At 34.7% G+C, this 20250-nt stretch overlaps 1 protein-coding gene and 2 non-coding genes across 3 annotated transcripts in view; 1 reads left to right on the top strand and 2 right to left on the bottom strand.

Annotated features, from left to right (window-relative positions):
• BRWD3 (bromodomain and WD repeat domain containing 3) overlaps positions 1 to 20250 on the top strand; it is a 120533-nt gene that overhangs the window by 10168 nt on the left and 90115 nt on the right. Inside the window, exons 5-6 of the mRNA XM_059910688.1 lie at positions 2457 to 2607; positions 3970 to 4068. Of these exons, the coding sequence (XP_059766671.1) occupies positions 2457 to 2607; positions 3970 to 4068 (250 nt within the window). The remainder of the gene's footprint in view (positions 1 to 2456; positions 2608 to 3969; positions 4069 to 20250) is intronic.
• Positions 5813 to 5885, bottom strand: TRNAW-CCA (transfer RNA tryptophan (anticodon CCA)). Its single transcript has one exon. It is a non-coding gene; the product is annotated as a tRNA-Trp (tRNA).
• Positions 13033 to 13139, bottom strand: LOC132358090 (U6 spliceosomal RNA). The gene has a single exon (XR_009500444.1). It is a non-coding gene; the product is annotated as a U6 spliceosomal RNA (small nuclear RNA).

Raw genomic sequence — 20250 nt, 5'->3', positions numbered from 1 at the left:
TTACAATCAAATTTTTATTGATTTTAGAGGAATGGATTTTTGAATGGGACTGCCTAGAAATTGAGCAATTTTCTATTGCATAGGGTGAAAAACAAACTTGTAAACTTTAATAGTTTATAATACCAATTTTCAAGGGGGAGAATTTGAGAGTAGATGAGCCCTGTTTTAGTTGCTTAATTAATGATTCTGTGTTTTTAAATGATTACTGAGGAATTGATAAAAAATTTATATAACTAGCTGAAAATCAAACATCACTGTTTTTATAAAATGAAGTAGCCAGGGCGCCTAAGATTTCAGTTTAAGATATAATTCTGACAGGTTTCTTTAAGAGGGTAATACTAAAAATTCATATCAGAGAACTCCCATTTTCTGGATTATATGTTTCTATATATATATTGCAAGTTTGAGGGTAGTTAGATTTGTGTAACAAGTGAATAACTCTTGAGATGGTAATGAAATGAGGAAAAGAAAATTGATAAAAAAGAAAATGCCACTAAAGACATTAACTACCATTGTGTGTAAAGCCTTATAACATTTACTTGGTGAAAAAGTAATGACTGATATCAGAAGCCCAGTTTATACAAGACAGTGTTGGGGGAAGAAAGGCACAAACTATTATAGATGTTAATATGCAGTATGTTAAGGCTTTTTTCTTTGAGATATATGTTTTTAGGAGTACTAACTATATTTGCATGTAGGCCTATTTAGGAATGCCCTATTGTGGAGAGAATGAATTACAAACTAGGATTTTAGGGCATCAGTGTCTCTAGGTAACAAAAAAAAAAGTTTTTAGATTGAATCATCACGTACTTTGACTTTAATATTACCTGTATATTTTAGTTCTATGTAGTTAATTGCTTGGAGAACAAAACTAGACATGTGTGAAATAACTGAAAGAATTTGCTTGATCCTTTGTCCCAATCCAGAAGCTAAACCTTGTAGATGCAAATGATCAGGTTAAGTTGCCATTCTTCCTTTTTTTTTTTTTTTTTTAATCTTAGTTCCCTGACCAGAGGTCGAACCCGTGCCCCCTGCAGTGGAAGCATGGAGTCTTAATCACTGTGCCAGGGAAGTCCCATTAAGTTGCCATTCTTCCTGACCATCATGACAGTTGCCAGGCCCCAGTGATTTTGGTAGATTAAAATTCGTTTTTGCAGGGACTTACGAAAGATAATTGGCAGGAAATAATTTTTAAAAATCACAATAGAATCATTTATTCCCAGATTCCTAAGTACATGTTGGATTGTAGTTCTTTGACCTGTGTTTCTTAAGAAAACAAAAAAGGCACCCTGATAGGAGAAAGATTTTTCCTCTGTGAGTTCATATGATATTGCTTATAGATAGACTTTGGTTTTTATTCATTCATTGATTCAGTGAACCAGTATTTATCAAGAACACACATAATCTCTTCTGGTGATCATTAGGGATGATTTACAGAATTATTCCTTTGTGCTATATTGTTTTCGACTTGGTGGTAATATATTGATATGTGTCCTATGTGATGGTAGGTATATATATGTATATATATATTTCTCTCTCTGTAGCACTTATAAAAATTGGCATTGTAACGGTAAGTAGATTTTAGGGCCTTTTGTCAAGATGAGAATGTAGATGTTCTTTTTATCTAAGGATTTTTAATATTCTAGTTTACTCTTTACTGTTTTAATAATTAGATATTTATGAAACACATCAGTGACTTTAACATTAGCTTAGATAAAAAATGAAAACGAGTTTCGTTGTTTTATTGTCTCATCCCTATCTACATTTGTTAATCATCTTCAGAAATTTACTTGTGTTTTAAAAATGAGTTAATGTTAAAATGAATAAATAAAGCACTTGGAGGAAAAAAATGAGTTAATGTTTCAATGAATTTTGAGTACATAGCTTGTTTAGAACATGGTATTTAAAATAAGCATTAATTTGATACTCTTTTGAAAACCAATTAACTTTTTTAGGAGAAAGAGTTCTGCTTTAATTAAGCAAATGTGTCCTGTTAATCCTAAAGGGACTTAAGTGAGAGTTTGGTGCAAGTAATACCTTTTGTTTGCATTCTTATCATTTATATAGAATCTAGATTCTCTGATTCTTGATCACTGCTGATCAAGTACTAGTAGAGTTTACCCATCATCTTTGTACTTCTTTGATTTTTAGGCATGCTCCTTTTTGCTGTTTTGTAATGCTTATTGCATTAGATTAGCAGCTAAGCAAATGATTTAATCAAGGCACGAAAAAGTAAGTTAAACTGCCATGTCATTTACATGTTATCATTTGTTTAAATGATGCTTAATTTTTGTAGCTGTTTCTTAAATTTGGTTGAAGTATTAAATATTTAAAATGTTATTTTCCTTGTGTGTTTTAAAATTGTACTTTTTTCCATGATGGAACAGTTTGGTAATGGACTAGATTAATGTTTTTAAACCAAATTTGTTTTCCTGTATTTTACTTATGCTTTTTAGGTGGCAGCCAATGCACACATTCCTCCAGACTACCTCCTTAAAATTTGTGAGCGGATTGGTCCCTTACTAGATAAGGAGATCCCTCAGAGTGTTCCTGGGGTACAGACATTACTAGGTGTTGGTCGGCAGTCTCTGTTACGGGATGCCAAAGGTAAGATTTTTACAGTTTTTAGAGGAAGGAGTCGAGAGTAGTATATTTTTATGTTAATTAAATGTTTCCATGCTTTTCTAAATACTAATTTTCTTTTAGTTTTTCTTATCTTGCCAATCTTGTTTTTATTTTCCTAGTGTACAAGTACATTTTTAGAGGCCTAAATGGAGCCCTTTTCTGTAAAACAGTGAATACTGTAGAGGTAAAGAATATAAAATCTCTTTGTAATCCTGTGGAATAGAAATCTCAAAAGATCGCTGCTCTGATTAGTACAGTATAAATACATAAAGTATTCTTTCATTGCATTTTGATGTTCTTAATCTTTGAGTCTTGATATCATCCTAATCACATTGGGCATTTCATAACAGGTAAATGAAAATTATGATATGTAACTATGTTTATAATTAAAAATATTAAAAAAAAATCAATCCATCAGCGTTCAGTAACAGTTTCTCTACTCCACTATTTTTCATTCTTTTACAGATTTCTCCCAAAGTTTTACACGGAACCACCATATGTAAATTATATAGATAGAATTTTCTGAACATAAAAATGTGAAATTAGGCGTTTAGGATGCCTTAGTGAATTAAATACTTCAGGTCTAGCAACCAATTTATTTCTATGTTTTGTTTTTTTAGCATAATGTTTTAAAAATCCTAATTTACAAATATAAATAGTTACATAAATGATATCAGTTTTTAAATATCTCATTTTATAATTTAAGGAAATTCTTCAATTCAGTTAATTTGAAACCTTTCAAGAGAGTAGTAGAATATTTTTGTTTCAAAGTTGAATTATTAGGAATATTTTGTATTTGCTTGAATTTTTTGACATAAACATTAAAGATAAATAACACAACTATTTTTACTCAATTATCATCTGATATGCAGTGTTACCTGTTATGGCACAGCTGGCAGGCGCTCCATAACATGAGCATACACGAAGTATAAATGTTTCTGAATTTTACCTGGCATACTTGTGCTGTATTCATTTCCTTGCTTATACAGTTTTATATGAGAAGATGTGTATAAGCCTAAAGATCAAGAAGGGGACCAATGTAAACTTAAAACCTTATTAATCCATGACATATTTACATAAGATTCAAATATATGTATAATAAAAGCTTTGGTTCTATATCAGCATGGAAATAAAACATCCTGATGATAATATTAAGGCATTGGTGTTTACCTATCATAATATAGATTATAACACTTTTAAGCATATGCATGTTATTTCTTATTGTGGTTTTAATAGTTAAAAATGTATTTCAATAAATAAAATTGAAAACAGACATTTGCCTCTGGGGTACAGTTAAAAAAAACTGTTCTATGCCTTGACTAACTTTTGAATCTTTTTGTATAGACTGTAAGAGTACACTATGGAATGGCTCTGCTTTTGCAGCTCTACATAGAGGCAGACCTCCAGAACTACCTGTAAATTATGTGAAACCTCCAAATGTGGGTGAGTAATGTCCATATGAGTTATAAACATATACTTAATTTGTTCCTTCCTGAACTCATTATACAGCCAAAAATACGTACCAGAATTAAATTTGAAGAATAAACAAACTGCTTACATTCTTGAAGAGTTTCATGGTTGGTCCAGATTTTTTAAAGCATTTTTATGTAAAGCAAATATAATCATGGTTTTGTAAAAGGTAACCTTTTTTAAAAATTCATTTTCTTTCTTTCCCTTCCCCTCCCCTCCTCTCCTCTCCTCCTCCCCTTCCCCTCCTCCCCCTCCCCCCTCCCCTCCTCCTCCCCTCCTCCTCCCCTCTTCCTTCTCTCCCTTCCCGTTCCCCTCCCTCTCCCCCACTCCTCTCCTCTCCTGTCTTCCCTCCCTTTCTTTCTTTCTTCCTTCCTTCCTTTCTTTCTCTCTCTCTCTCTTTCTTCCTTCCTTTCTTTCTTTCTTCCTTTCTTCCTTTCTTTTCTTTCTTTCTTCCTTTCTTCCTTTCTCTCCTTCTCTCCTTTCCTCTCCTTCTCTCCTCTCCTTCTCTCTTTCTCTCTTTCTCTCCTTCTCTCTCTCTCTCTCTCTCTCTTTCTTTCTTTCTTTCCTCTTAGCAGAAGCATTTCCTTTTTTATATATTTCAGGTGTTTTTTACCATATGGATGTCTATTTACATACTTCTGTGCTGAGCTCAAAGATTTTTCAGGGAACTATGCAAAGATAGATTTCAGAAGGAAGCAAAAGTACATTATGCTTATAGCTGCTTGCCAAACTTATAATGATGTAATAAATTTTATGTCTTTATTAAAAGAAAAAAAATCACCCTTCCCACTTGTAGTTTACTGAAATTCACATGTCCCGTTCATATTATTCCTGGGTCATCTCTGGCCAGACCATTATGAAGAAATAATAGTAGTGGTTCCCGAGGAGATCTAGCTAACAAAACCATTTATACTAAAGTTAATTCTTGCAAAGAATGTATAGAACCAAGCAGCTAGATGAGTAATTGCCACTCTTTTCCTATTTTCCTATTTTCTCACTCTTCTGAAAAATTACATTATTTTATGTAGTGCCTAGTGCCTAGAGAATATGCCTTAAATTCAAATTGAAAAATAAGATTACCTTTTTTAAGAAATACTATTTTATATAATTAGCTTATAAAACTTATTTACCCAAAGAGGTTAAATAAATTTAGACTAGAAATAATTTTTTAAAATATTTAGATGAAGTCATTGATAAAGATTCATAAGTGTTATTAAGATAAATTGGATTCTTTGATATATATTTCTAACACTACTCTTCCATAGCCTGGATATTACTGGAAAAAGTAGACTACTGGGTTGGGTCTAATTGGACATGGTGTTTTTAACTTTTTTTTTTTTTCATTTTCAGGGGCAGTTTATTTACCATCCAGAATTTTCTGGTGTTCACTTTTCCCTTTAGCTTTATTCATAATTAATTTATTGAATTAAATTGAGATAGCTTTTATTTTTCATGCATTTATTTATGTTCAAAAGATATAATAGTCTTAGTCGTACTATCAACATTGTTTATATGCTTTATACTTCCTTCAGTGGTCACATGTGAAGCACAGCCTGTAGAGTATTAGGTTTTCAATATTTCTTTATTCTTTCTTTCCTTCTCTTTCTCTCTTTTTTTTTAAAATATTTATTTATTTGGCTGCACCCGGTCTTAGTTGTGGCACGTGGGATCTTCATTGCCGCTTGTGGGATCTTTAGTTGTGGCATGTGGGATCTAGTTCCCTGGCTAGGGATCGAACCCAGGCCCCCTGCATTGGGAGCATGGAGTCTTAACCACTGGACCACCAGGGAAGTCCCTCTTTCCTTCTCTTTTAAAAAATTCTTTCTACTATGCATATACATTCAAACTTCTGTTGGTTTTGTACAGTAAATGCTTTACATTCTGACTTAATCATTTTGTTATTCATAATGGTAATTGCTTAGGAATTTTAGTGTCCCTGTCACTGATGCTTTCACATTCTTAAATCTGCCATGTTATTTGGGGAGGAGCTATTGAAATAGAGATAACTCAATCATGATGTATTTTCATGTAGTATATACTAGTCAAGATACTTAAGTTCAACATATTTAGAATTCAGAATCTGATAAAAACTCAGGGGAGTTGACTATGAAAGTAAACAAGATGAGTAGAAAATCTTTTAAAATTTGTTATTTGAGACAGTTTTCTCATTGTGGGGTACAGCTTTCCATAGCTACTTTAAAATCAGTTTTATAGTTTCCCTGTATAAATAAAACTTAATCATGAAGGTAAGTCTTGAAGGTTTTATCAAAGAATCTTAGCACTAGAAAGAACTTTTAGCAACACTATTTCTTGATAAAAGGGTTCTTTGGTCAAGTAAATGTGGGAAACACTGAGTTTTAAAAAATACAGAAACAAATGAATGCATGTAGGACTGCTCAGATCCTTTCATACGCTGAAATGCATTGTGAATCACCTTAAGGAGAGCATTATCTAAGTAATTTGACAGTGGAAACCCTTCTCCCAGAACACCTGTAACATTCTGAAAGTTTCCTGGGAACAGATTTGGGAAACTGGGTTGCAAACCCCTGTTTACAGCAGAAAAATCCAAAGCCCAGAGAAGTATGTGACTGGCATACGTTACACTGCTTGCCTTCCAGTCTATTTCTAAACTATTTCATGGGGAATTTCCTGGCGGTCCAGTGATTAGGACTCCACATTCTCACTGCTGAGAGCCCAGGTTCAATCCCTGGTTGGGGAACTAAAATCCCACAAGCTGTGTGGGGCGGCCAAAGGGAAAAAAAAAAAAAAACATTTCATGGTCAGATGTTACCAATACTTCCTTTTATAACAGATCTACACTTAGAACTCAAAAGATAAAGGATTAGCCAGCCACATCACTTTTATTTTTTAAGTCAAGTATATTATGGTGTATGTATGATTCACATAAAAAGGTTCTCCCCCCATTTTTTTTGGCCGCGCCACATGACTTGTGGGATCTTAGTTCCCCCAACAGGGATTGAACCCGTCCTGGCAGTGAAAGCCCTGAGTCCTAACCACTGGACCACCAGGGAATTCCCAAGTTCTGCCTTTTTAAGTGTGCAGTTCAATGAGTTTTGACAAATGAATACATTTGTATAACCACCACCAACACAATAAAAATATGGAACATTTTTATCACCCCTTAAATTTCTTTCATGCCTCATTGCAGTCAATCCCCTATTCCTCAATCCCTGGAAACCACTTATCTATTACTGTACTTTTGCCTTATTTAGAATGTCATCTAAATGAAATTATATAGTATGTAGCCTTTTGTGTCTGTTTGATTTCACTTAGACCTAATTCTTTTTTGATTCATGCATATCATTTCACCAAGTTGTATTCTGTTGTATAGATACACTGGATTCTGTTTGTCCATTCATCTATTGATGGACATTTGGGTTGTTCCAGATTTTGGCTATTATAAATCAAGGCCTATAAATATTCTTGTACAGGTTGTTGCATGAACATCTGTTTTCATTTCTCTGGGTAAATAGCTAGGTAGTGTATTGTTGGATCATATGGTAAGTGCAGGTTTAACTTTAAGACACTATCAAATTATTTCAAAAGTAGCTATCCCATTTTGTATTCCTACTAGCAATGTATAATTTTAGAATTAGCTTCTCAATTTCTATAAAAAGAAGCAACTGAGATTTTGTTTGGGATTACATTGAATCTGTAGATCAATTTGGGGAAAATTAATATCTTAACATTGAGCCTTTCATTCCAGGAACATAGTAAAATTCTCCGTTTATTTAGGTCTTTTTAAATTTCTCACAGCAATGTTTTGTGAAATTTTTCCCTAAGGGTTTCTGATGCTATTTTACATTGTATATTTTTAAATTTCAGTTTCCAGTTGTTGTTAGTAAACACAAACAGTTTTGTTTTTTTTTTGTATATTGCTAAGCCAGAATTCACTAACTAGATCTAATAGCCTTTTTTTTCTTTTTTGAGATTCTTTGGGATTCTCTACATGGATGATCATGCTGTCCACAAATAAAGACAGGTTCACTTTATCCTTTGTAATCTTTTATGCCTTATAGTGCTTTTTTTTTTTTTTTGCCTTGAACTGCTAGTACCTCAAGTACAATGGTGAATTGAAGTGGTAAGACTGGATGTTATTGCCTTATTCCTGATCTTAGAGGGAAAGCAGGCAATCTTTCACCATTAAGTATGATTGTAGATGCTCTTTATCAGGTTGAGGATGTTCCCTTCTATTCCTACTTCCATTTTTTAAAAAAAATTTATTTTATTTTTGGTTGCGTCGGGTCTTATTTGTGACACGCGGGATCTTTCGTTGAATTGCGTGGGCTCTCTCTAGTTGTGGTGTGCGGGCTCCAGAGCTCGGGGGCTCACTAGTTGCGGTGCACGGGCTCCAAAGCGTGTGGGCTCTGTAATTGTGGTGCGTGGGCTCAGTAGTTGCAGCACATAGGCTTAGTTGCCCCGCAGCATGTGGGATCTTAGTTCCCCAACCAGGGATCGAACCTGCATCCCCTGCATTGGAAGGTGGATTCTTAACCACTGGACCACCAGAGAAGTCCCTATTCCTACTCTGTAGAATTTTTATCGTAAATAGATATGTCCCACGTTTAAAATTTTATTCAGTATAGTTGGAATTGTACCAGTTATTTCTTGGCACTCATTTTAACTGGTATTTTATATAGTATAGTGCTACCCAATAGAAGTTTCAGTGATAATGGAAAGGTTCTATCCTGTGATATCCAAAACAGTAGCCACTAGTCACATGTGGCTATTGCATCTGAGGTCGAAGTTTTTAATTTTATGGAACTTTAAGTAATTTGACATTCAGTAACTGCATATAGCCAATGGACAGTGCAGATCTAGACCAGTGTGGGAATCCGTAAGCAGCCCTCTGGATAGGTGCATAATTTGGTAATAATATATTGCCTAATGATTCACTTTATATACTTAACCTGGAATGTTTCCAATTTTTGTACTTAGAAACTGCCTTTAGCTTTTCCTATTATGATTTTAGTAACTCACTTTAAAGATCACTTTGTGCCACTTCTTTCCAATGAAAGTTTTACAATTGTCTTTGGCCAAAACCAATAAAATTCTGACCTTATCTGGACTCTCTACTATATTGGATTATTTATTCAAATGTTCCCATCTTTTGTGCAGTTAATCAGCAATATTATTTAATAATTTAATGAAATGGAGGAGAGGGAGCATGGGAATGGAATTTGGGAGTTAATTCCCAGATTACATTCTCCAGACTAACAGCTGTAATACTTTAAATATATGTGTACTTAAATTTACCAGGAATGAATTTCCAAATTCCTATAGGGCAAGAGCAACAATGCCTATATTTACATTATTACAGGTCTAAGCTCCAGTCATGCCACCTCATTAGCTGTATGCTTGACTAATCAAGTTGGTTTTGCATTGTGTCAAATTAAATCAGAGGAAAAAAATTGAACTAAATTCAAAACAGTACTTTTCATATTAAGTCCCTGTCTTATTCTTTTTTTTAACTTTTTTAAATTGAAGTATAGTTAATTTTCAATGTTGTGTTAGTTTCAGGTGTACAGCACAGTGATTCAGTAACATATATATGTATATCTATTCTTTTTCAGATTCTTTTCCATTATAGGTTATTACAAGATATTGAATATAGCTCCCTGTGCTATACAGTAGGTCTTTGTTGTTTTTCTGTTTTATAAATAGTAGTGTGTATATGTTAATCCCAAACTCCTGATTTTTCTTCCCTCCTCCCCCCACCATCCCCTTTGGTAACCATAAGTTTTCTATGTCTGTGAGTCTTTTTCTTTCAAAACAGTATTAATACCTAATGCCACTCAAAGAAATCCTAGGGCATATGTAATTAATATTTGTAGTATTGTTTGAGATCTTGCACTATAATCACTACGTATTGTTATTTCTTCATCCCTTTAAAAATTAGTCGTTGTTTTGGAAACTTTGTAGTGGTCACATTAGAACTTGAAAATATAATTTCATACAGGTACAACTCTGCTTTGAGAGTTTGTCAGTACAGAAATAATTTTAAAAATCTGTTTCATGTCTGTTTGAAATGAATATTTAGAAGAACTAGTATTATAGTTATTACCCATCATGGTAAAAGTTTCAGAAATTGTCCTAATTGTCACATTCTAAACAATTTTCATAAAATTATCCATAGAAATGGCAGCAAGATGGCTTGTTCATTTTAGTTTGAGACTTAACATTATACCCAAGGAACAAATGTACATGCTTGTATTTCTAAACTGAGTCAAGGGCATGATGCTGTAAGACTCTAAACCTTTCTATACCCCTTTTATCTTTAGTACAATTGACATATAGCAATGTCCTGTAATTTACATAGTAGGCCTGTAATTTACAACTTATATAACTCAGGAGGCTTGTATTAACTCTGTAGCCAAATTAATATTTATCTGTTGCCATAAGCTTCCATTTAGCATTGATTGGCTCTTGACTTATTGGCCATTGTATGGTTATATGTCAACTTAAAGCCAGAATTCACTTGGAGGTGGGAAATCTACCTCTTGTTAATATGTAAATGTAAATTGAAAGAAAGTACTCTAAGGTAAACTTTATTTGGTTGAGGTTGGCTGGGTTTCTGCCAGGAATATTTGTCATCCTCCCTCTGATTTTATGTAGTTCTCATCTCTTGCCCATGCATCACACTTTGGCCAAGCCTTGCTTTTTGTTGCCTGCTTCCCTCCACTTCACCTTCCTCCTTTTTGTACTTGATAATTATGCATGAAGCAAGTTGCTTCTAAAGTTATTACTTTCTTGTATCTGGAGAGGAGCAAGGGATTCTTGTCACACCTGCAAGTAATTAGAACTGGAATATAAACTCAGAGTCTTTTGTATGTGCTACATTGTGAGTGCTCACTAAATATTAAATGAATGGAAGTGCTATGATTGCTGCCACATGGAAACAGAAGCATCCCTTTTAAAGGCATTTTTATGGTTTTATATAGCTTGTATGAGTTTCTAGCCCCTTGTATCCATTTCTGGAATCAATATTGTATTAATATTAGGATAATAATTTTAGTTCCTTTATTTGAAAGAAAGTAGATTTTGTTGTGTCTTAGTATGATCATGTAAAATATAATGAAAAAATAATTTCTGTTTAATCCTATTAAGAACACTTTTTTCCTTTCCTCATTATTCTTTGTCATTTCTTTAGCTTTTTCTTTCAACATGCACCAGAGTATTCTAAAAGGATCTTTTAGTATTTGTTCTATACATTTTACCCAGTACCTTATAGAAATAGAACTTTATAGTTCACAAAGGGAAGCTGTAAAACAGTTTAGATTTGTTTATTTGGAGGAAAAGGCAGTCTAAAATGTCTGTGTATAATAACCAAATCAAATTAAATGGTTTAGAAGAAGATAGTAAAATAAAAATTTAGGATATTTATTCCCAAATTATATTAAGTGAACTTTGCAGAAAGCCTGAATGGAGTTAGAAATATTGTTTCTTTGCCATATCTTATATGATATTATCCTAGCAATAAGACATTCAATGACCATGAATACCAATAGCCTGTAGGACTTACTAGGTTTACTTAAATTGTACTGTGGATGGGTGTTAAGGGGTGGGAATGACATCAGCCTTAAAGACTGTGAAGCTGTTACTCTGTGTGGTTAAGGTTTCAGAGATATAATTTGATTCATAGTAGCATCAAATCCATGAAAGAAATAATTCTGTTGTGCTTCTACTACAGTTTTCAGGTTTTATTAAAATTCATTTTTGCCCTTTTTTTCTGGCTTCTTTTAAGACTTTATATTAATTTGTTGTTAGAGCTATTTTGGGAAATCCCAAACCAAGTTTCACACAGAAAACACTAGTCATTTTAAATCTGGAGTTAACACTGAATTTCATGAGTCAATTTCCAACGTTCTTGACAGAGTATTTTCTTGGTCTGTTATTGTCCTCTCTACCTATAGGAGCTGATTGATATGTTCAACTGCATTTTAACCAATCATAAGGTCGTATATATGCTATTTTTCTATTTTTTAATTAAAATTAAAAAATAAAACTACAAATGTTAATCAATTGACTTTTTTGTAAAAGAGAAAAGACTAATCCAAGAATATTTTAGCCCTCTTTAAATACAGCTTGTTTCCTGAAAAACTGTTTTTGAAGATGATGTTGATGGTGATGGGTGTGGTGTAAGAAGTCTGATCTGTGAACAATAATCCTTTCTGCCTTGTGTGTATAAAGCCTTAAGTCTTTTATTTGGTTAGCAATTATTGGTTGAGCCTGGTACTGTTTTGATTGTCTTAAGCTTTTGCTGAAAGCACCCCTCTCCCTGCTTCATCCTCTACCCTACCCCCACATTCCTGAGGTTTGTCTTTGAGGTAGGTATGTAGCTACTATTTCTTAGAAGGTCACAGCTTTGCTTTATTATTATGAAGTTGTTTTAGTGGATTTTAAAACATTTCTTGATGCTATAGGCATCATATTAGAACATGCTTTTGGTAATAATGTCCTTTGTCCTTCATTCCTCTCATAGGGCTGGCCTAGCAAAGGGGTTGAGATTATTCTTTAAAATAGCTAGACCTGCTATTTCCAAAGCATTACTGGTAAAGAGGCACCTTTAAACTCTCTGGGTTGTTTATGGCTTCTATGGATGTGAAGTTAGCTTGACCTATATTTAAAACAATTAATTCAGTTTATCTATCAATGCCAGTTGCAGAAGAATTGTAAATATTCTACTTTTTATATAATGTGTATTAAAGTTTAAAAATTAAAAGTTAGCAAATTACACAAGGATTTCATGAACACTTTGTATAGCATATTATTAGATTGTAGGTGACAGATAAAATTGCTCAAGAGTTACGTGACTCATTTGTGTTAAAAATCGAATAATATCACCAATTTGTACACATCTGGTTTTTATCTGGAGCTTGATGCCAAGTTGATGATATACTCTTTTTTTTTTTTTTTTTAAATATGGAACGCTTCACGAATCTGCGTGTCATCCTTGTGCAGGGGCCATGCTAATCTTCTCTGTATCCTTCCAATTTTAGTATATGTGCTGCCGAAGCGAGCACGATGATATACTCTTTTTCCCAGCAGATATGGTAGTTTCCTGGCTTTGGCAGGCAAAGATATGGTAGATGCTGTTATCTCTTAGCATCATTGATCAGATATTTCCTGTGATATAAGCAGTAGAAATCAGTGAGTTATTCATCCTTATTGGCAGTGAAAGTTTCTTGTGGTTAGTGATTTTCTGGTTTAGGTTCAAGTGTTTTCTGTGTTTTTAATTAATTAATTAATTTTTTTTTTGGCTGCGTTGGCTCTTCGTTGCTGCGCACAGGCTTTCTCTAGTTGTGGCAAGCAGGGGCTACTCTTTGTTGCAGTACACGGGCTTCTCATTTCAGTGGCTTCTCTTGTAGTGGAGCACGGGGTCTAGGCGCGTGGGCTTCAGTACTTGTGGTGCACGGGCTTAGTTGCTCCGGAGCATGTGGGATTTTCCCGGACCAGGGCTGGAACCCGTGTCCCCTGAATTGGCAGGCTGATTCTTAACCACTGCGCCACCAGGGAAGTCCAGTTCAAGTGTTTTTTGTTTTTGTTTTTTTTGTTTTGTAGCTGGGAGGGCTTTGGTCAGTACTAAACTGCTGAATGTGTAGGGTAATTCAAAATAACTTACCTTGTGCAAGTCTCATCAAACAAAGACCACCAGGAACAAGCCTGTAGTTTGACAAAATCAAATTTATTGACTCATAGTGAGGGAATGTACTCCTGAGGCACCGTGGAAGGCCTCTGGGCAAGAGGGAGGAGGGAAGTGTCTTTAGTAAATTTTGGCTTACCACTGAAGAATTTTGAGGAGTGTCTGAAGGAAGCCAGGATTAGTTCTGGATTGGTGGCTGATTCTGAGGTAAATTGAGAGAAGTGGGGATTAACTAAGGGTTGGGTGCGGTCATGAAGCAGGGTGGTTTAGGAATTGGGTATCTCGCTCCAGTAATAAATGAAAATGCCAAAGTGAGGATGGGAGCATCATTGGTAAGAAAGCTGTAATCACCCAAAGAAGGGGTCGCTGTGATATTTTACAATTGCTGCATGACCTTGGGAAAAACAGTGTTTCCTGTTAACTTTTCAGCTGGCTTTATCTGTGTCTGTCCTCCCAGCCTGATTAATTGCAGGGCCGCTTTTTTCTTTTTCAGTCCTAACTGATATTTACTCTTTCAGTCCCAGATAGGTTTTGATTCTTTCAACATGTGTTCTTATAAATCTTTTAAAAACACATGGTCAACCTACAACAATTTGTTATTAATTGTGTTTAAGGGCTTTTCTGGATGTTCTTAGTCTGTTGAATTGAAAATCTTTTGTTTTGGTCTACAAACATTTTTCTAACACCAGTTCAAAATTCCATGCCAGTGTACAATAATTTTAAAACAAACAGATTTTTGTCCACTGTAAATAGAGAATGAGTGGAGTAGAAGAGTGGTTTAACAACTGATGTGGCCATCTCAAACCAACTCTTTGATTCTTGGTGAACTTTCCAGTAAAACCCAATTTAGTAGATACCAGAGTCCCTGCCGATTTTGTTCAGTGTCTTTTGCAGGTAGAGGGAAGATTGAGGAATATAATGTAGAATTTTTGATGTTATAGTAATTTCCTATTTCAGGCTCATTATATATTTTCTATAATGTCATTAAATAGACAGCATTGAAAAGTAAGATTGTTGAACTAGAATCAAGAGACCTGGATTGAACCAAGGGTCTGCTATGTATTGATGTTAGGCAAGACAGTTTCTTTGGACTTTAATTTCCTCATTTACAAATTGAAGAAAATGCTTGCCTTCAGATCTCACAGGATTACTGTGAACTCAAATGAGATGTCTTTGGAATTACTTTATAAGCTTTAAAATGTTATGCAAATGTAACTTGTAATTATGATATTGGATCACACATGCTGATAATAATGTTGATAGTGATAATAATGACTCATAGATTAAAGATCTGGTATTTGAGTTATCATCACAAAAAGATTATCTAGCTCACATGCAACTGTAGTGGGGTGCTTTTTTAGTATCTAAGCTTAAGTTTCAGGACCTGTTCTTTGTCTCCAAATCCAGTGCCCTTTCCACAAAAGTCTCAGCAAAGTAAGTAATATATATTTCCTAGTTGCCATAATAGAACTCCTTGTATGAGCCTAGAGTTTGTGGTGGGAGATGAAACTGGAAAGGGAGGTTGGGGTCCAATTATTCTGAACTGTCCATGCCAGGAGTCAGCAAAATTTTTGGATAAAGGGCCAGATAGTCAATTTTTTTGGCCTTCTGGATCATTTGGTCTCTGTTGCAATTACTCCACTCTGTGGTAGTGTAAAAACAGCTCTAGATAATATGTAAATGAATGAGCATGGTTGTTTTCTAATAAAATTGTATTTGTAAAAATAGGTGGTGAGCTGCATTTGGCCTATGAACCCAAGTTAGCCAACCTCTGTTCTACACTAATGAATTTAGATTTTATCCTATAGGTACTGAAGAACCATTGGGTAATTTTGAATGGGAAAATTATATGATTGGATTTTTATTTTGAAAAGATAGCTCAGGTAGCAGAATATAGGATAAATTGGAGAGGAGAGAGAATGGAGGAGGCAGGCAGGGAAATCAGAGGGAAGGCTCTTACTGTAGGTATAGACAGGAGATGATGAGTGTGGGGGTAGTAGCAATAGAAATGGACATAACTGGATTGATTCAAGCAAAATTTTGGAGGTGAGATGAATAATACAGTTTGGTTGAATGTGGGGCATAAAAGAGGAAGAGTAAAACTATTAGTAACAAAATTGAGGAGAGGGAGAATATAGAAAACTTGTGATGGAAGGATAATGAATGTGATTTGGGAACTCTCCATCAGTGGTACATCTAGGTAGAGGGGAAGGATGTCCATTAGGTAGTTGAAAATGTGGTCCAGGAGCTCAGGTGAAAGACGTAAGTTAGAGATAAAGATTTGGCAGTAATTAGTATATGGGTAAGTAAGATTGCAGGGACAGCATGAAAACAGAGAAGAAATCCCAGGATAGAATTTGAGTGAACTGTTAGCATTTCATCAAGGGTGAGTCAAGGTAGAAAAAACAATATAAGAAACTAAGAAGGCAAGGTTTAGAGAGGCAGTAATGATATCTTGAAATGAGAATCAGAAATGATATCTTGTAAGTCATAAGAAGAAAATTGCAGATTTGATCAATATTCCCTATCAAACTTACTATGGAATTTATATTCTCAATGGTTTTGGAAGGTTGAATAGTAAAAATAATTTTTATTCAATTCAGCAAATACTTGAACACCAAATATATGCAAAACCTTTTCTAATGTTCAGGGCAGTCCTTGCTGTCAAGAATTTTACTCTTTGGGGAGGTTTAGACAGATGCTGGACTATGATTATAGTACAAGGCATTGTCTCAGTCCTTTTGGGCTGATATAACAAAATAGTATAGACGAGGTGGCTTATGAACAAAATTTATTTCTCACTGTTCTGGAGTTTGAGAAGTCAAAGATTAGGCACCAGCAGATTTGGTGTCAGGTTAGAACTGGCTTTCTGGTTCATAGATACCTCACATGGAGGAAGGGGCAAGGGAACTTTCTCAGGCCTCTTATATAAAGTCACTAGTTTACTTCCCCAAAGGTACCACATCCTAATACCATCACATTGGGTATTAGGTTTTCAATATATGAATTTGGTGGAGGAGGCACAAATGTTCTGTCTAAAGCAGACATAGACTAAGTGATTTAAGGGAAATACAGTAATGGGCATTAAGGAAGGAAGGAGAGATGAAACTGATTAAGAGAAACACTGAGAGATTTTAAGGAATAAGTGACTTTTGAGATGAACTTTGAAGGATTAATTATAACTTGAAAGGTGGAACATTACAGATGAGAGGATATCTGCATAGGACAGAAAAGAAGGCTTCTCTGATTTTAAGTGGAAAATTTATGCCCTGGAGGAGTATGAATTATGGTTGGATATTTTGGGAAAGGTGGGACCAGATTAATTAAGCAAATACTTGAGGGTCTTTTGCTTCCAAGGGACTGAGCTAGGTCAGTACATGATACATTAGATGTTAATCTCTATCCTTAAAGTGCAGAGACATGCACAGATAACTAATACAAGGACCACGATAAGAAGTGAAACAGGAGGATTTAGTTTTAGCTGAAGTGATTGAGAAAGATTTCATGAAAAAGAATGGTTTTAGGCTATGCCTCCAAGGATAAGAAGGATATTGACAAGCTGAAATGGCAGAGGTTAGGCATAAGGCTAAGGGAATAGCGCAAGCACAGGTGCTGGGTTGGTAAACTGGGAGAAGTTTAGGTTTGAAGTTTAGGTGGAAGTTCATTATTTTTTATCAATGGATATCTAGTTGCTCCAGCACCATTCGTTTAAAATGATATCCTTCCTCGATTGAATTTGATTTGTACTTTTTTCAAACATCAGTTACTATTTGTGTGGATCTACTTGGTCCTCTATTCTGTTCCATTGATCTATGTGTTTATCTCTTTACCAGGACCGCATTGTTTTGATTATTGTAGTTACATAGTAAGGCTTCAAGTTGGAAAGAGTAATCCCTCTCACTTTATTATTTGTCGAGATTGTTTTCAACATTCTAGGGCCGGTGCCATTCCATATAAATTTTAGGACAGGGTTATTAATGTCTGTAAAAGCCTTTTGAAAGGAATTGCATTAAGCCTATAAATCAATTTGGGAGAATTGACGTGTTTACTATGTCGAGACTTCAATCCATGGACATGGTATGTCTCTATTTATTGAGGTCTCCTTTGATTTCTTTCATCAGCATTTTATAATTACAGCATACATATATTGTACATGTTTTGTTAAGTATATATCCAAGTATTTAATTTTTGGAGTGATTATAAATGTGTGTGGTTTTTTTACACTTTATTTTTTATCGAGGTATAGTTGATTTACAATATTACGTAAGTTTCAGGTGTAGAACATAGTGATTCACAATTTTCAAAGATTATGCTCCATTTGTGGTTATTATAAAATAGAGGCTATATTCCCTGTGCTGCACAATATATTCTTGTAACTTATTTATTTTATACAAAGTAGTTTGTACCTCTTAATCCCCTACCCCTTTCGATGGTATTGTGTTTTTAATTTTTGTTTCTGCATATTCATTATTAGTGTATAGAAATGCATTTGATTTGTGTGTGTTGATCTTATTTCCTGTGACCTTACTGAGCCCACCTATTATTTCTAGGAGTTTTCAATCTCTTTTTTTTGTTTGTTTGTTTGTTTTTTTATACTGCAGGTTCTTATTAGGCATCAATTTTATACACATCAGTGTTTACATGTCAATCCCAATCGCCCAATTCAGCACACCACCATCCCCACCCCACCGCAGTTTTCCCCCCTTGGTGTCCATATGTCCATTCTCTACATCTGTGTCTCAACTTCTGCCCTGCAAGCTGGCTCATCTGTACCATTTTTCTAGGTTCCACATACATGCATTGATATACGATATTTCTTTTTCTCTTTCTGACTTACTTCACTCTGTATGACAGTCTCTAGATCCATCCACGTCTCAACAAATGACTCAATTTCGTTCCTTTTTATGGCTGAGTAATATTCCATTGTATATATGTACCACAACTTCTTTATCCATTTGTCTGTTGATGGGCATTTAGGTTGCTTCCATGACCTGGCTATTGTAAATAGTGCTGCAATGAACATTCGGGTGCATGTGTCTTTTTGAATTACGGTTTTCTCTGGGTATATGCCCAGTAGTGGGATTGCTGGATCATATGGTAATTCTATTTTTAGTTTTTTAAGGAACCTCCATATTGTTCTCCATAGTGGCTGTATCAATTTACATTCCCACCAACAGTGCAAGAGGGTTCGCTTTTCTCCACACCCTCTCCAGCATTTGTTGTTTGTAGATTTTCTGATGATGCCCATTCTAACAGGAGTGAGGTGATACCTCATTGTAGTTTTGATTTGCATTTCTCTAATAATTAGTGATGTTGAGCATCTTTTCATGTGCTTCGTGGCCGTCTGTATGTCTTCTTTGGAGAAATGTCTATTTAGGTCTTCTGCCCATTTTTGGATTGGGGTGTTTGTTTCTTTAATATTGAGCTGAATGAGCTGTTTATATATTTTGGAGATTAATCTTTTGTCCGTTGATTCATTTGCAAATATTTTCTCCCATTCTGAGGGTTGTCTTTTGGTCTTGTTTATGGTTTCCTTTGCTGTGCAAAAGCTTTGAAGTTTCATTAGGTCCCACTTGTTTATTTTTGTTTTTATTTCCATTACTCTAGGAGGTGGATCAAAAAAAATCTTGCTGTGATTTATGTCAAAGAGTGTTCTTCCTATGTTTTCCTCTAAGAATTTTATAGTGTCCAGTCTTATATTTAGGTCTCTAATCCATTTTGAGTTTATTTTTGTGTATGGTGTTAGGGAGTATTCTAATTTCATTCTTTTACATGTAGCTGTCCAGTTTTCCCAGCACCACTTATTGAAGAGACTGTCTTTTCTCCACTGTATATCTTTGCCTCCTTTGTCATAGATTAGTTGACCATAGGTGCGTGGGTTAATCTCTGGGCTTTCTATCTTGTTCCATTGATCTATGTTTCTGTTTTTGTGCCAGTACCATATTGTCTTGATTACTGTAGCTTTGTAGCATAGTCTGAAGTCAGGGAGTCTGATTCCTCCAGCTCCGCTTATTTCCCTCAAGACTGCTTTAGCTATTCGGGGTCTTTTGTGTCTCCATACAAATTTGAAGATGATTTGTTCTAGCTCCCTAAAAAATGCCATTGGTAATTTGATAGGGATTGCATTGAATCTGTAGATTGCTTTGGGTAGTATAGTCATTTTCACAATGTTGATTCTTCCAATCCAAGAACATGGTATATCTCTCCATCTGTTGGTATCATGTTTAATTTCTTTCATCAGTGTCTTATAGTTTTCTGCATACAGGTCTTTTGTCTCCCTAGGTAGGTTTATTCCTAGGTATTTTATTCTTTTTGTTGCAATGGTAAATGGGAGTGTTTCCTTAATTTCTCTTTCAGATTTTTCATCATTAGTGTATAGGAATGCAAGAGATTTCTGTGCATTAATTTTGTATCCTGCAACTTTACCATATTCATTAATTAACTCTACCAGTTTTCTGGTGGCAGTTTTAGGATTCTCTATGTATAGTATC

The sequence above is a fragment of the Balaenoptera ricei genome, chromosome X, assembly GCF_028023285.1.
Source record: "Balaenoptera ricei isolate mBalRic1 chromosome X, mBalRic1.hap2, whole genome shotgun sequence".
In the NCBI taxonomy this organism is placed as follows: Eukaryota; Metazoa; Chordata; class Mammalia; order Artiodactyla; family Balaenopteridae; genus Balaenoptera; species Balaenoptera ricei.
The sequence above is the reverse complement of the archived record's forward strand: the minus strand, read 5'-3'. Positions and strand labels throughout refer to the sequence as shown.